Genomic DNA, 16,125 nt, shown 5'->3' on the forward strand with positions numbered 1-16,125 from the left:
AAAGAGAGATGAAGTCTCAGGTGAGTCACGCCACTGAGGGGCCACCTTCCCTGTCCCAAGGGCCACTGCTGACCTGCAGCCCTGCCTCACCAGGGACCCAGGACTTTGGCCTCCCAGCCTCTGGCCGTCCTCCCCTTCCCCCCTTGGGGGTTCTCTGCTCTTTCCTCCCCTACCCAGTAGGTGTCCAGGAGCTAGGACCTCTGCCTCCCACCCCCACCCCAGGCCTCTAGAGATGTGAGATGCACATGGGGCTCTGGGTGGGGCCTTCAGGCTCCCTACTTCCTCCTTCCAGCCCCAGATCCACTCAGATTCCCAGAGATGGGCTCCAGCCAGGGAGGGCGGAGTTCTTTCTGGACCCTCAGGAGTCACGGGGTGCCGAGGCAGAGACAGAGCTATGTGGCAGGGAGTGGATCTTCACCCATCACTGCGCCTCCAGCTGATTCAAACGGACCATGTCCCAGCACCTGCTTCTCCCGCTTGTGATCCTTGGTAAGCTCAGGGGACAGGGCATGGCTGCAAATGGCCTGGGTCCTAGCCTCTGGGGAGCTGGAAAGCAGGACTCCAGGGGTCCACCTGGGGAGTAGGGTGTCAGAGGAGGACACCAGAAGAAGATGAGAGTGAGGTGTCGGGAGGGGCAAGAGGAATAGCCTATGAGAAGAAGGGGCATGGAGGTCTGGGTGCCATGGGGAGATGGAGTACTTGCAAAGTTTTGGGGGAGGGGGCCATGGAGGGCACATCGTCCTAACTGTAGGTCTCCAGCCTCTTCCTGCCTCCATCTCTCCAGCCATCAGCCCCATCCCGGAAGCCTTCCAGGACTCAGGTAAGGCAGTGCGACTGGGGGAACATCACTGGCAGAGGCAGAAAAGATGGGACGGGTAGCCTGGGTGCTGGCAGGGCGGCTGAGAGAGCAAGGAATTGGGGAAGAAGAGAGCAGGAAGGTGAGAGCTGGGCATTGTCAAGAGCTGGAGGTCACCAGTATTTTCCTCTCTTTACCCCTCTGACTTCCAGCTCTCAGTCCTACTCAAGAAGAACCTGAAGATCTGGGTAAGGAATGGGAGTGGGGAGGAGCCTCAGATCTTGAAGTTAAGGTTGGCTAGGCAATGAGGTTAGAGAGTATCACCAACTCAATGGACATGAATCTGAGCAAACTCTGGGAGATAATGGAAGACAGGGAAGCCTGGAGTGCTGCAATCCATAGGGTCGCAAAGAATCAGACAGGACTTAGAGACTGAACAACAACGAAAGGTGGTAAGCGAGGTCGAAGTGATCAGAAACTTAGAAGTGCAAAACTTCCGTTTGTTTCTTTCGCGGGGGACAGGGGGCAAACTAAGGGGAGTGGGCAATGGGGCTTTGTCCTGAGTTACCTGGGCCTCCGGCGTGGGGGGCGGGGACAGGCGATGACCTCCACGGTACCCCTTGCAGACTGCGGTCGCCCCGAGCCCTCTGCCCGAATCGTGGGGGGCTCCGACTCTCAGCCGGGCACCTGGCCGTGGCAGGTGAGCCTGCATCATGGCGGGGGCCACATCTGCGGGGGCTCCCTCATCGCCCCTTCCTGGGTCCTCTCGGCTGCTCACTGTTTCGTGACGTGAGTATTCGCGCACGTCCAATCCCTGTCCTTCAAAAAGCCGAGCCCGACCGGCAGCTGGACCCCGAGGACCCAAGCTTAACTTGGAGCCCGGCCGCCCCTGCCTCCCCACCGTCCTGACGCTAAGTGCTCTGCGGGGTATCCGGGTTCTGCCTATCTGGGGAGGCAGCCAGAGGACTCGCCCCGTCACCCCACCAACTATCCGAATCTGAATTCCATCTTTCCAGTTCTCCGCCCCAACACCTCCAAATAGCATTCGCTCCTCCCCCTTTTACGAAGCTAGCTCAACCCAGATCGCCCTAGCCCTAAATCTAGATGGGACGCACCCCTCCTGGGGTCTGGCTGACCCCACCTTTTCCCTGACTCCGAGCCCCCACCCCACGAGGGTCCGCCGCTCCCTCGGGTCCACCTGACCCCCTTCCTGCCTCGGCGCAGGAACGGGACCTTGGAGCCCGCGGCCGAGTGGTCGGTGGTGCTGGGCGTGCACTCGCAGGACGGGCCCCTGGACGGCGCGCACGTCCGCGCGGTGGCCGCCATCCTGGTGCCGGACAACTACAGCAGCGTGGAACGGGGCGCCGACGTGGCCCTGCTGCGCCTGGCCTCACCCGCCAGGTTGGGCCCCTCCGTGCGGCCCGTCTGCCTGCCCCGAGCCTCGCACCGCTTTGCTCAGGGCACCGCCTGCTGGGCCACCGGCTGGGGGGACGTCCAGGAGGAAGGTGAGTGGAAAAGGGGGGTATCTCGGGAGGTGGGTGACTGTGGGGTGGAGCCTACCAGGTGGATCCCTCCCCGGGTACTTGATGGGGCCATTTCTGTGATGATGATGTCCTAAGAAGAGCAGAGAGGAGCAAGAGGGGACATTGATTTTGGATGTGGTGGGTTTAATGCCATGGCGCAAGGAGACAGAGATGTCCAGGAGGCAGTTGCAGGGTACCTAGCCGTCATTGTTCAGTCGCTCAGTCGTGTCTAACTCTATGGGACCCCAAGGACTGCAGCACTCCAAGCTTCCCTGTCCTTCACCAACTCCCAGAGTTTGTTCAGACTCGTGCATTGAGTCGTGCCATGGCGCATGGGGACAGACGTCCAGGAGAGCCCCACAGGGAACCAGGCTAAGCCCTGGGGAAGAGGGGGCTGCATCCCTGCCTCACAGCTTTCTTCTCTGGTTCTGTCCACAGACCCCCTGCCTCTCCCCTGGGTGCTACAAGAAGTAGAGCTGAGGTTGCTGGGAGAGGCTGCCTGTCAGTGTCTCTACAGCCGCCCTGGCCCCTTCAATCTCACTTTCCAGCTATTGCCGGGGATGCTATGTGCTGGCTACCGGGAAGGCCGCAGGGACACCTGCCAGGTGAGGGCAGGTGCCTGCACCTCCCTGCAGAGCCAGAGCCCTGACCAATAGGAAGCAGTATGAGGAATAGACTAATCCTCCCTCTCTCATATTTCTGAACCTCATCCGCAAAAAGAGGGCAAGATTGCCAGCAGAAGGGATCGATGTGAGGATTACAAATGGACAGAACTTGGGGCTCAACAGATGGCCACTATTATTGATGGGCAGTATAGTGCAGTGGATGTCCAGTTAGAAGCTCAGCACCATTGCTTATGAGCTGTGTGGCCTTGGCCAAGTTATTTAACCTCTGTGCAGACTTTCTCATCAGAAAGATGGGGATGATAGCATTACCTACTTCGTCAGGAGGTTATAATGATTAAATAAATTTGTACATATAATAAGTATTTTCAGAATCCCTGATGGCTCAGTGGTAAAGAATTCGCTTGCAGTGCAGGAGACCGCCTGCAATACAGGAGACATGGATTCAATCCCTGGGTCGGAAAGATCCCTTGGATAAGGAAATGGCAAGCCACTCCAGTATTCTTGTCTGGGAAATCCCATGGACAGAGGAGTCTGGCGGACTATAGTCCATGGGATCTTGAGAGCTGGACCCCACTTAGCAACTAAACCACCACTGAAAAGGATTTAGAACAAGGTCTGGTCCTTGTGCATGCGTGCTAAGTTGCTTCAGTCATGTCCGACTCTTTGCACCCCTATGGACTGTGTAGCCCACCAGGCTTTTCTGACCATGGGATTCTCCAAGCAATTATCTCATACCATAGCCTAGAGCACAGCACCTGTTACTTCGTGGATACTCAACAAATAGTTCTTTTTAAAAGTGAATTAATCCTTCACAGAAGGGAATTTTCCGGATAAGGGGCTGAAGGCCAAAACATGATATATTTTAACCATTTTCCCCAGAAATGTTCCTCAAATGGCACATTTTTGACGGCACTCAAGCATGCATGGTGGTGATGGGAATTCAGGTTTGATGATTTTCAGGGTCCCTCCCAATTGATTTCAGGGTCCCTCCCCATTATGAAAAAAGGGGGTTCCGTGGTATAATGGTGAGCACTCCAGACTCTGAATCCAGTGATCCAGGTTCATGTCTCGGTGGGACCTTTCTGTTTGAGCTTCCCTGGTAACTCAGCGGGTAAAGAATCCGCCTGTAATGCAGGAGAACCCGGTTCAATTCCTGGGTCAGGAATTCCCCTGGAGAAGGGATAGGCTACCCACTCCAATATTCTTGGGCTTCCCTGGTGGCTCAGTCAGTAAAGAATCTGCCTGCCATGTGGGAGACCTGGGTTCAATCCCTGGGTTGGGAAGATTGCCTGGAGAAAAGCATGGCAACCCACTCCAGTATTCTTGCCTGGAGAATTCCATGGACAGAGGAGCCTGGCAGGCTACAGTCCACGGGTCGCAAAGAGTCAGCACGACTGGGTGACTAAGCACAGCATAGCACCCAATTATGAAGTTCCAGGACCTATGGACATAATCCCTGCCTCTTGAACAGGATTGCTAACAACTCAGCTTCCTCTAGACCAGTGCTTCTGTCCAATAAAATTTATGATGATAGAAATGTTTTTCTATCTGTACTGTCCAGCATTATAGTCACTAGCCACACTGGCTATTGAAGACTTTTAAACATTTATTTATTTTTAATTGAATAATTGCTTTACAATATTGTGTTGGTTTCTCCCATACATTATTGAACATTCGAAAGGTGGCTAGTGTGATTGAGGAACTGAATTTTTAATTTTATTAAATGTTAATTAATTCAAATAGCCACAGGGGCTAGCACATGTATCATATTGGACAGTACAGTTCTGGATAATTCTGAGCTTTCTTTGTAACCCTCCTCAGGTCACAGAGATGCCTGACCTGGATTATAGTCATATCTTAAGGACAATGCCCCAGCAGTAAACGGTCCCAGAACCCTTGTTTTAATGTCTGTTTCTTGTAATTCTTCCTCCTTACTTATCTACAAACCATCCTTTCTTGGTGCTTTTCTAACAGCCTTTTCCTCCTGAATGCTGACATCTCTGATTTACTTTTTTTTTTTTTTTTGCTGCGCGGGTTCTTAGTTCACTCGGGATCTTCAATCTAGTTCCCTGTCCAGGGATTGAACCTGGGTCCCCTGCATTGGAAGCAAGGACTCTTAGTCACTGGACCACCAGGGAAGTGCCTCCGATTTACTTTAACAGTTTAACAAGGAATTCTAACAGCTTAGAAACCAAAGTCAGGGTTTAACAATTTATTGAGGAATCATTTGGCTCTGAATGAGACCGGCAGGCCTCTCAGACGTGGCCTTTACTGCATTAGCTTGGTGCTCGTGGCTTTGGTTCCTCATCAGCCTTTCTGTTCTACAAGGCTTTCTCCTGCTCAGAGCTGTAGGGGTCACAGAGGACAAGGCACAGCCCATGTAGGTTTCCAGGAGAAGGTGGCTGTGTGTAGGACCAAAAAGAAGAGGTGGTCCAGGATAAGCTGGTAGGTCCCTGGGCTGATCCAGTGACACTGAGTCATCTGTCATCAGGGAGACTCTGGGGGACCCCTGGTCTGCAAGGAAGGTGGTCGATGGTTCCAGGCAGGAATCACCAGCTTTGGCTTTGGCTGTGGACGGAGGAACCGCCCCGGAGTCTTCACTGCTGTGGCTCCCTATGAGGCATGGATAAGGGAACAGGTGTCAGGCTCAGAGCCTGGGCCTGCCTTCCCCACCCAGTCCCCGGAGGCCCAGTCAGGCCTCCCCGAGCCCACGAATGAGAATTGCACCATCGCCCTGCCAGGTGAGGAAGGCAGAACCCCTAGATGTCAGCTGGATCTGGGAGATTTGAGTTCAGGTGGAAACTGCCTGGGGTTCAGGAGGCCCTCTGACTCAGGCCTCTTACCCCTCAGAGTGTGGGAGAGCCCCAAGGCCAGGGGCCTGGCCCTGGGAAGCCCAGGTGATGGTCCCAGGATCCAGACCCTGCTATGGGGCACTGGTGTCTGAAAGCTGGGTCTTGGCACCTGCCAGTTGCTTTCCAGGGTGAGTGAAAACCCAGTCTTGGGCAGATTCTTGCTTAGTCTGAGACACTATCTAATTGGCCCCAGCTATTCCCTTGGGTAGGATAGGGGTAGGGGTGTGGGGTCCCATTGGAGGTGTATGATTCAGCTAAAAAATCGGGGTCCTAGTCTCTCTGGGGCAAATAGAGAGGTAATACAAATTCGACCCAGAATTGGGCGGAGTGGGTGGGGGAAGGAGTCTGAGTGCACAGTTCTCAGGTCAGGGATGCAGAATCTTGCCTGGAGACCCAGACTCTAAGCCAAGGGTGGAGGTTTAGAGCTGAGCTTGCAGGATCCAGCCCATGTCCCCAGTCTCCCCATCCCGCAGTCACATCAGCTCAGCGCGCCCGCCCAGCGACCTGGACTACTGGCGCGTGCAACTGCCCTCGCGCCCGCGCGCGGAGCAGGTGGCGCGCCTCGTGCCGCACGAGAACGCCTCGTGGGACGACGCCTCGAACCTGGCGCTGCTGCAGCTGCGTGCGCCCGTGAACCTGAGCGCGGCCCCGCGGCCAGTGTGTCTACCCCACCCAGAACACTATTTCCTGCCAGGGAGCCGCTGCCGCCTGGCTCGCTGGGGCCGCGGGGGTGAGCGGGGGCCCGGCGCGGGCCGGGCGGGACTGACCCGGGGCCGGACGCGGCGGGAGCGCTGGCTCCCTCCCTTTCTCTCGCAGAACCCGCGCCCGGAGCCAGCTCGCTGCTTGAGGCGGAGCTGTTGAGCGCCTGGTGGTGTCACTGCCTGTACGGCCGCCAGGGGGCGTCAGTGCCGCCGCCAGGAGAGCCTCCGCAGGCGCTCTGCCCCGCCTACCAGGAGGAGGAGGCGGAGGGGAGCTGCTGGGTGAGCGGCGGGGGCGGGGTCTAAGAGTTGGAGTAAGAAAGGGGAGCGGACTGTAGGCGGGGCCTCCAAGACCGTGGGACTTTTTAACTCCTCTTGGGTTTGAAGAGAATCCTAAAGTGAGGGCAGCCTTCTTACTCAGATTAGTGTTGGAGTCTGGCTTGGAGGAGGTGGATTTCTTATGTCCGAGTACGGGACAGTTTGGAGTCCAGGGAAGCTCCAGGACTTTTGCTGTCCCCTCATTAACACACAGACCCTCTTGCTACAGAACTACTCTCATTGGAGCCTGCTGTGCCGGGAAGAGGGGACCTGGTTCTTGGCTGGAATCAGAGACTTGCCCAGTGACTGCCTGCGTCCCAGAGTTTTCTACCCACTGCAGACCCACGGTCCATGGATCAGCCATGTGACTCGGGGGGCCTACCTGGAGGATCAGCTGGCCTGGGACTGGGGACCTGAGGGGGAGGAGACTGAGGCACAAACCTGTCCCCCTCACACAGAGAATGGTGGTGAGGAGGGGCCTTTGGGGCTTAGGGGCTCCTGGGGATGCTTAGATCCATGGTAGGGGCTTTGAGGGTCAGCTGTGGGGTCCCCGCTGAGGGGGTCATCTCCTCTCCCTAGCCTGTGGCCTGCAGCCAGAGCCGGCTCCGATGGGGGTCCTGTGGCCCTGGCTGGCAGAGGTGCATGTAGCCGGAGAGCGAGTCTGCGCTGGCGTTCTCGTGGCCCCAGGCTGGGTCCTGGCAGCCACTCACTGTGTCCTCAGGTGGGTCTCACCCATCTTCCTGGCAAGAGGGAGACACTGGAAGAGGGGCCAAAGGACAGTAGCGGGCTGTTCTCCCTTTAGGGCTTTTATTGCACCAGGAAATTACTCGAAGTGTTTTGAGACAGAAGAGAGATTTCAAACGAAGTCTAATGAAGGAGTTAGTGGAATGACCCTGGACATTCGTTCCATTCTTTCCCCTGGGCTGGGAAGGATTTATCTGCAATGAGGGGATCAGGAAGTGACCCTGGACCTTGTTTCTGCAGGCCGGGCTCTACAACGGTGCCTTATATTGAAGTGTACCTGGGCCGGGCGGGGGCCAGCCCCCTCCCCCAGAGCCACCAGGTGTCCCGGTTGGTCATCAGCATCCGCTTGCCCCGGCATCTGGGACTGCGGCCCCCCCTGGCCCTCCTGGAGCTGAGCTCCCGAGTGGAGCCCTCCCCATCGGCCTTGCCCATCTGCCTTCACCCTGGGGGTACCCCCCTGGGGGCCAGTTGCTGGGTACTGGGCTGGAAGGACCCCCAGGATAGAGGTGAGAGCCCTGGGTCCTGGGGACGAGAAGGGATAGGATGCCAGAATGCCTGGGACAACCTTCCTTCCTGTCTCTAGTCCCTGTGGCTGCTGCTGTCTCCATCTTGACTCCACGACTCTGTCACTGCCTCTATCAAGGCCTTCTGCCTCCTGGAACTCTGTGTGTCCTGTATGCAGAGGGGCAAGAGGACAGGTGTGAGGTATGGGGCCTGGGTATCCTGGTCGGGTCAGGGCAGAGGCTGTGCTGGGCAGCTGGACGCCAGGGAGAGAGCAGGGTGGGGCTTCTTAGGTGCTGGGTTTCAGATAGGAAGATGCAGTGCTTTCTGACTGGACCTCGGGAGAGACCAGGGGCCAAGATGCCTGAGGATGGAGAGGAACAGTGGTTTGTGACTGGGTCCTAGAAGGCGCAGGGGACCGGAAGAAAGAGTAAGGGCCCCTGTTGGTCTTGGCCCTGATGCTGCAGGTGACCTCAGCCCCTCCGCTCCTGTGCCAGACTGAGGGAGGCTCCTGGGTCCTCGTGGGCATGGCTGTTCGAGGCAGCCGGGAGCTGTTTGCTGCCACTGGCCCTGAAGAGGCCTGGATCTCCCAGACAGTGGGGGAGGCACCTTTTCTACCCCCCAGCGGCTTCCCCCACTGGCTCCCTGAAGGCAGCGACCTCTGTCCCCCTGACATGGCCAGGGCCTCAGGTTCCCCGCGGGCTGCTCTTTTCCTGCTGCTTCTGACCCCCCTGATCCAGGGCTGAGCCCCCCCCCCAACTCCGCCACCTCCCCAGCCCCCAGGGCCCTGGGCTATCTCCCCTTCACCTCCCCCACCCCCTTCCACCTTCTACTTCCCGCCCAGTGAGGCTGGAATGTAGCCCAACCGGCTCCCATTCCCTTACCCAGAACCTCTGGAGCGCTCCACCCACCTAGACTGCAGCGGCTTCGGATAATTGGGCCTCAGTGCCCAGCTATTTCGGGCTCTGGCATTCTTGAGGGCAGCGGGAGCCAGTGGACAATAAACATGTAAACACAGACACGTGGCCTTGTGGCACGGCTGGAGGCAGGCTGAGGGGGCCAGGGGGGGCCCCAGGGCTGGGCCTCTCCCTCCTAGGCCTCTGTGAGTCAGGCTGTGGGCAACCAGGAAATGTGTCTCCGATAAGGTGGCAGCTGTCCATTCCTGCCCCAGGGCGGGGAGGCTGGGTGGCCAGCTGGGTATGTGTCACATCCCCAGTGGAATCAGCGTCCCCGACACCTGCTGGCCACCTCAGCCTTGGCCCCGCTGCCCCTCGCCATCGAGACCAAAAAGGACTGAGGGTGAGGGTCAGTGGTAGAGTCCAGGGGTCTGGGAGTCCAGGGTCTGTCTGTCATATTCTGTACCCACGGGGAGCCTCCCCCATATACACACCCTGATGAATGGTGTCCCAGAGTGTACGCCTCCGATGTCCTCGTACACACACCACACTTGAACCCTTCAAGGGCCCACTACATCCTGCCCAAAGCCCCCATGGTCTGGACCCCATCATGAGTCCCTCATCTGTACACCTTACAGCCTCTTCCCATCACTAACCAGTGTGTCTGTGTGTGTGTGTGTTAGTTGCTCAGTTGTGTCTGACTCTGCGACTCCATGGACTGTAGCCCACCAGGCTCCTCTGTCTGTGGGATTCACCGGGCAAGAATACTGGAGTGGGTTGCCATTTCCTCCTCCAGGGGAATCTTCCCAACCCAGGGATCCAGCCCCGGTCTCCCAAATTGCAGATAGATTCTTTACCATCTTAAGCCACCAGGGAAGCCACAGCCAGTGTACCTCCATGTATTAATTCAACCATGTTTCCTGCTAACTGCTGACTCCTGGCTAACTCCAGCTAACTCTGGACCCTGCGCTGCCACTGCAGGGAATGTGGGTTCCATCCCTGATCAGGGAACTATGACCCCCGCATCACATGGAGCAACATGGCTGGGGCCTTGACAAGCCCGTGAAATGCTCCCAGCTTGGTGGGGAACACATGGACTGGGGGTCAGGAGAAAGCCCCAGAGGAGATGATGTTCCAGCACAGAATAAAAGCAAAGGAAGACCCATATGGGGCAGGAGGGTTGCTTGGGGTGGAAACCAGCCAAGGGTAGCTAAGGGTAGCAACGGGTGCTACCCCCAGTGAGGGCAGCTCTGCGGCTGGAGTCACTGTTTGCAGCAAAGGGTATGAGCAGATGGCTGAGTCACTCATATGCAGCAGAGGTTTGACTAGGCAGAGGGTAGGGGAAGACCTATAGGAAAGCTGGAAGTTCTTGAAAGATTGAGGGACTGACGAGATGGACAGAGGATCTTCTTTTCTTTCTGGCTGCACCAGGTCTTAGTTGCAGCACACTCTTCGCTGTGGTGCATGGACTTCTCTCTAGTTACGGCGCATAGACTCTAGAGGTCGAGGATCCAGTAGTGGGGGCGCCTGGGCTTAGTTGCCCCCACGCCATGTGGTATCTCAACTCCCTGGCCAGGGATTAAACCTGCACCCCTTCACTGGAAGGTAGATTCTTCCAGTGGTTAACTGGACCGCTAGGAAAGTCCCTGGACAGAGGTTCTTAAAGCACATGGCTTTTTTTCTTTTTTCTTTTTTGGCTATGCTACCTAGAATTCAGGGATCTTAGTTCCCTGACCAGGGATCACCTGACCATGACCACCTCCTGCTGTAAAAGTGCAGAGTCCTGACCACTGGATCACCAGGGAATTCTGGCGCCTGACTTCTTTAGCTGCCAGATCCCAAAGAGAATACTCCCCTGAATCTGTCTCCATAGGGACATACACCCCTATCTGTTCCCCATACCCAGTCAGTCATACATATGCCATCCTCCATAAACATTTAATATGCCCCATTCTCTACCCAAACCGACCCATCATGTCCAGCATCTTGCCTTCTCCACCTCAGCTTAGACTCCTTCCCAAGTTGGTCTCATCCCCTTTCCCAATCAAGGAATTCCCTGCCCTCCAGCCTGGGCCCTAAAGTCCTGGCTCAGAGATCCATATGCCTAGTTTCAGGGAAGGAAGGTGGGCAAGTAGGGCTCTCTTTTTCTAAAGCTTGAAGTCAATACACATTCCCAGTTGCCCGAATTTCTAGAGTCACAGAGGAAACACCTGACTCCCCAGACCAGGCACATGGGCCCCCGCACCCTCCACTAGAGGACCCTTCACCTGGACCACCCTTCCCCATCTTTGCCTTGTTAACACCTTTTCAAAACCCTTTGAGGTCTCAGTTTGAAAGGCACCTTCTTGAGGAGCCCTTCTTGATGCCAGCCTAGATGCCAGCCTCCTGTCAATGGCCTCCAGAGCTGCCCTCCCCCACCCACGCCACCCCCCCCACCCCCCGCCTCGTGCTTCTTTCTCCATCTCCAGCCTCGCCTGAAGTTATTCTGTAATTGCTTGTGTCATCCTGTGATTCAGGCCTGTCACCTCAACTTCACCATGAGCTCAGGGAAGGCAGGATGGTGCCCACTTTGTCTTCTGTACCTGGGACATATTAGGCTCTCAATAAATATGTATGGAATGATGAGCATCCCCGGACACGTCACCACACCTCACCACGTGCAGATGAGGTTGCAGGCTCCACAGTAGGGCCTGAAGGAGCCCTAGCCCCGGGGCAGAGCCGGGTGTCCCGGGCTCAGACACCAGGCTACAGGAGGGAAGGAGGGAGCAGTAAGATAACAGAGGCCAGGCCGGGCCCTGAGGGGGCATAACAGGTATGGGAGATCTGAAAGACCTGGGCCCAAGAGCAGTTGGGTCAGGAATCCAGACATCCAGGTTTCCAGCCCTGCCTGGGGCTGCTTAAACAACAGCCTCCCCACCTTCCTGCCCACCACACACACAGCCTAGGGGTCACACACGCACACACACAGCCTAGGATGGTGAGAGAGGCCGGTGGAGCTGAGCGAGGGGGCGGGGCCAGGGGCGGGGCAGGCAGGTAGGTGCCCTTTCCTGAAGCTGCCACTCCGGAAGGAAGGTCGGTGCGTACCCAGGGCGATCTGGAGACCGGTCCTCACTGCCCGGCTGCAGAGACCCCAGCATTTCCCTTGCGCTCACTTCCTACCTTTGAAGCTAGCCTTGGACACCTGCTTCTCCTACCTTCCGCGATCCCGACACCTGGAGCTTGCCTTTGACCCCCTACCTCTGCCTTTGAGGTCCCTTCCCCTGGGTGCCCAGGGCACCTGGTTCTGGGCCATGGCCCGGAAGTCGGGCCTGGGGCCCAGGTGGCTGGAGGCTGTGGCCACTGTGCTTTTGCTTGGATTATTCCGGAATGGGATAGGTGAGTGTGGGCGTGGGCGGCCGGGAGCATGGGACAGGAGAGGGTGGGAAGGGGAGGAGGGGAGTGCACTGGGGCCGAGGGTATAACCCTTTTCAGGGGTACGTCCCTTATTCTGGGCTCAAGAACCCCATCTTCAGCCTCACTGGCTCTTGGCCTGTCTCCTCAGCTTTGGTCTCCTGGGGCTGAGGTGAGGGGTGGGGAAGCCTCCAGGAGAAGCAGCAGATTGGGGGGTGGGAGGCCTGGGATCTGAATTCTAGAGGCTTCCCTGCTTACCCCTCCCTCTTTCTCTCTCCCTCCAGGAGCCGTTGCGGCTGAAGGTGAGGCTCACCCGGGAGGAATGGGGAAGGGGAAGGTGAGGGGTGGGGCCAGGGGTTCAGATTTCCATGGAGCATTGGAGCACCTGACCCTCTCTGCAAAGCTGCTTCGTCCACTCCCATTGTCCCTAGTAGCACTTGAGGTGGGGATGATAGCCTCAATCTTTAAGACAGTGACGGGCAGATAAGTGACTTGCCCAACGGCACACAGCCAGTAAGTGGCTGCGCTGGGATTTGAACTCAGGTCTGAGTCCAAAGGTGGGTTGTTTTGAGGGGAACAAACCAAGGGTTAGTCTCCTTGGCAGTCCCTGCTTCACCATGTACCGCTATGTCTCACGCGGCCAGTCCCCTCACCTCTAAAATGAAGTTGAAGGAATTCCCTGGTGGTCCAGTGGTCAGGACCCTGTGGTTTCACCGTCAAGGGCCCGGTTTGATCCCTGGTTGGGGAACTAGGATCCCACAGACCATGCAGCGCAAGCCAGAATAAAATGAAGTCAATCTGTCTACCTCCTGGGGCTGCTTGAGGAGTCAGGAAGATGAAGGAAGTGAAAGCCCCTTCAGGGCCTGGCATCACTTGAACTCTTGGTCCCTAAATGGTAGCTATTGTCCTTTTTACGAGGAGATGGGGAGGAGCCTGGCTGGGTGGTTTTCCCTGCACCTGAGAAGGTGACTTTGCGAAGGGCATTTGGGTCCTGCTCCAAACAGTGGCCTTCACAGGGGTGGGGCTGTCCTGGAAATGAAATGAGATGCTCACACCCTGGGATCCAGGCTGTTCTGCTCATTTGTTCAACACATCCACGATCCATTCGTGTGCCCAGCAGCGAGGACGTGTGAGTCTGCCCTCGTCTCTGCCCCTAGGGAATGCCCAAGTTGGTTGGTTGAAGTAGATGGTGAGAAGGCAAACAGCCCTGTCCAGGAAGCATAGACCCTGGGAGCTCTAAGGCATCACCTATCTCAGCCAGCGGGGTGACGGCAGACTTCAGAGGGGCTGGTATTTGAACCACCACTATAGGCAAATGGAAGTTGTTGTATTCAGTTGCTAAGTTTTGGCCAACTCTTTGCAACCCCATGGACTGCAGCACTCCCGGCTCCTCTATCTACTATCTCCCAGAATTTGCTCAAATTCACGTCCATTGATGTCTAACCATCTCATCCTCTGCTACCCCCTTCTCCTTTTGCCTTCAGTCTTTCCCAGCATCAGGGTCTTTTCCAGTGAGTCAGCTTTTCCCATCAGGGGGCCAAAGTATCACCATTTCACATTTCAAATAGAAGTGGGGATGAGGAAGACTACCTTAGGTGGAGTGATCTGAGTAAGCAAAGGTCCAGAGGTCTAGTGTGTGGCCTGACGTGACAGTGAGTGTCCAGATGGGTGGCGGAGTGGACGGCAGCGCCACGGGAGGTCCGGAATCTCTCTTAAGGGCAGAGTGGAGCCAGGGAAGGATTTAAGCAGTGGTGTGAACTGGCCAGATATGTAAGGAGTAGATCAGATAGAAGACAGGAAGGCCCGAGAGGACAGAAGCTGGGTGAGACCTTTAATGAGCCAGGACAGCAGGTGACTGGTGAGCTGGGGGATGGGGACAAAGCCTGGCGGGCTTCTGTGAACTCACCCCTGAAGCTCCAAACCAGACTTTTGGGCTGTGTCGGGTGAGGAAGTGGTCTGCTGGCTCCAGAGGTCCTGACCCTCTCCCCTTCCTCTCCCAGCAGACTCTTGTGGTATGGTCCCTCAAGGACGCATCACAGGTGGTACCACTGCAGCTCGCGGCCAGTGGCCCTGGCAGGTCAGCATCAACCACCACGGCACCCATGTGTGTGGCGGCTCTCTCGTGTCCGATCAGTGGGTGCTATCGGCTGCTCACTGCTTCCCAAGGTACCCATGGGGTGGGGGGCAGGATGGGGAAGTGGGGCGGGGGTCAAGATTCAAGGATCAATGTAGGTCAGAGACTGGGGGTTCTTGCGTTGGATCTAGGGGGTATCAATAAAGCCTGTTAAGGATCTGTTAGGAGTGAAGGCCAGAGGTCACACGTCATAGGATAAAACTAGGATGCACAGTGGGACCCAAAAGGTCAGCTGCTCTGCCTTCACTCCTCTGCCTGCAGTGACAACAAGATAGAAGAATACGAGGTCAAGCTGGGCGCCCACCAGCTGGATTACTTCAGCACTGACACCCAGGTCCGCGGGGTGGCCCAGGTCATTTCCCACGAGAAATATTCCCACGAGGGCTCCATGGGGGACATTGCGCTCCTCCAGCTCAGCAGCTCCGTCACCTTCTCCCGCTACATCCGGCCCATCTGCCTCCCCGCAGCCAACGCCTCCTTCCCCAACGGCCTCCAGTGCGTTGTCACTGGCTGGGGCCACGTTGCCCCCTCAGGTGAGGGACAGGGCTGACGTCTAGAGACGCAGAGGGGAGCTGACTCAGGCTAGAAGACCCTGGGTAAGCATCTTTCGCCCCCCACAGTGAGCCTCCAGAACCCCCGGCCACTGCAGCAACTTGAGGTACCGCTGATCAGTCGTGAGACCTGTAACTGCCTGTACAATATCAATGCCAAGCCCGGGGAGCCCCACGTAATCGACCAGGATATGCTGTGTGCTGGCTACGTGAACGGGAGCAAGGACGCCTGCCAGGTAAATGCAGGGGGTCTGGGTGAGTGGGGGAGACGGGTGTGTCTTGGGAGATGAGGGCTTGAGAGGGCTTGGCCTGGATGGTTGGAGGCCTGGGGTCCTGTCCTGACAACTGTTGTGTGATTTTCTTCTCAGGGTGACTCTGGGGGCCCACTTTCCTGCCCAGTGGCAGGCCGCTGGTACCTGGCAGGCATCGTAAGCTGGGGTGATGCCTGTGGGGCCCCTAACAGGCCCGGTGTTTATACCCTGACCTCCGTTTATGCCTCCTGGATTCACTACAAAGTGGCGGAGCTCCAGCCTAAGGTGGTGCCCCAAATGGAGGAGTCCCAGCCCGATGGCCACCTCTGCAGCCACTACAAGGGTTTCAACTCTGCCCCAGCACAGGGCTTGGTGGGACCCATCCTTCTGCTACCACTTGGCCTGACCCTGGGCCTCCTCCGCCCACTGCACGAGGACTGAGCTACTCACTCCTGGGAGCTGCTTTGCTTCTGAGACCTCCACATCACACCCAAGGACGGATGCTGTTCCCGTGTTAGGCCCTACCTGGGACACTCTGGGCCCGGGGCCTGACTTGAGTCACTCCCTCCTCCCAGGACCCTGTGGGAGTTCAAGGCACCATCCTGAACTCTGAGCCCACTCTTCTGGATTGTTCTTTGGGACGGTAACCTCCACTCCAGGAGTTTATTGCCTGTGGTACTGGCTAGAACCTCTGGTCACTTCCATCTGCTGTCCACAAGCCTATCTGCTGGGCTCCTATGGAGCCCCCAAGGACCCTCTGCTACGAAAATGGACCCTGGCTCCCCACCCATTTCTAGAAGACTGGCCAGCTGATGGCTACTGAAGAAGGACTGGCTCAGCACCTC

General features: G+C 57.0%; 2 protein-coding genes across 7 annotated transcripts; both read left to right on the plus strand.

Annotated features, from left to right (window-relative positions):
• Positions 1-452: 452 nt before the first annotated feature.
• PRSS36 (serine protease 36) lies at positions 453-8,975 on the plus strand. 3 transcript variants are annotated; one of them, XM_014476557.2, is made up of 15 exons: positions 453-489; positions 785-820; positions 1,009-1,044; positions 1,423-1,585; positions 2,021-2,301; positions 2,758-2,924; positions 5,437-5,686; positions 5,796-5,925; positions 6,271-6,527; positions 6,614-6,777; positions 7,043-7,280; positions 7,393-7,534; positions 7,798-8,063; positions 8,141-8,262; positions 8,526-8,975. In XM_014476557.2, exons 1-15 carry the CDS (start codon positions 453-455, stop codon positions 8,802-8,804), a joined length of 2,568 nt encoding a protein of 855 aa, XP_014332043.2. In that variant the 3' UTR covers positions 8,805-8,975. The 3 variants fall into 3 exon arrangements, with proteins under 3 accessions (XP_014332043.2, XP_070218420.1, XP_070218421.1); XM_070362319.1 differs by having other exon boundaries at positions 6,614-6,759; XM_070362320.1 differs by lacking the exon at positions 8,141-8,262 and having other exon boundaries at positions 7,798-7,876.
• A 3,013-nt stretch (positions 8,976-11,988) lies between these two features.
• PRSS8 (serine protease 8) lies at positions 11,989-15,755 on the plus strand. 4 transcript variants are annotated; one of them, XM_070363050.1, is made up of 7 exons: positions 11,989-12,329; positions 12,629-12,646; positions 13,361-13,473; positions 14,345-14,510; positions 14,740-15,011; positions 15,099-15,265; positions 15,398-15,755. In XM_070363050.1, exons 4-7 carry the CDS (start codon positions 14,359-14,361, stop codon positions 15,719-15,721), a joined length of 915 nt encoding a protein of 304 aa, XP_070219151.1. In that variant the 5' UTR covers positions 11,989-12,329; positions 12,629-12,646; positions 13,361-13,473; positions 14,345-14,358; the 3' UTR covers positions 15,722-15,755. The 4 variants fall into 4 exon arrangements, with proteins under 4 accessions (XP_070219151.1, XP_070219150.1, XP_070219148.1 ...); XM_070363049.1 differs by having other exon boundaries at positions 14,348-14,510; XM_070363047.1 differs by lacking the exon at positions 13,361-13,473.
• The last annotated feature ends 370 nt before the right edge of the window (positions 15,756-16,125 follow it).

This window comes from Bos mutus, chromosome 25 (assembly GCF_027580195.1).
Source record: "Bos mutus isolate GX-2022 chromosome 25, NWIPB_WYAK_1.1, whole genome shotgun sequence".
Lineage (NCBI taxonomy): Eukaryota > Metazoa > Chordata > Mammalia > Artiodactyla > Bovidae > Bos > Bos mutus.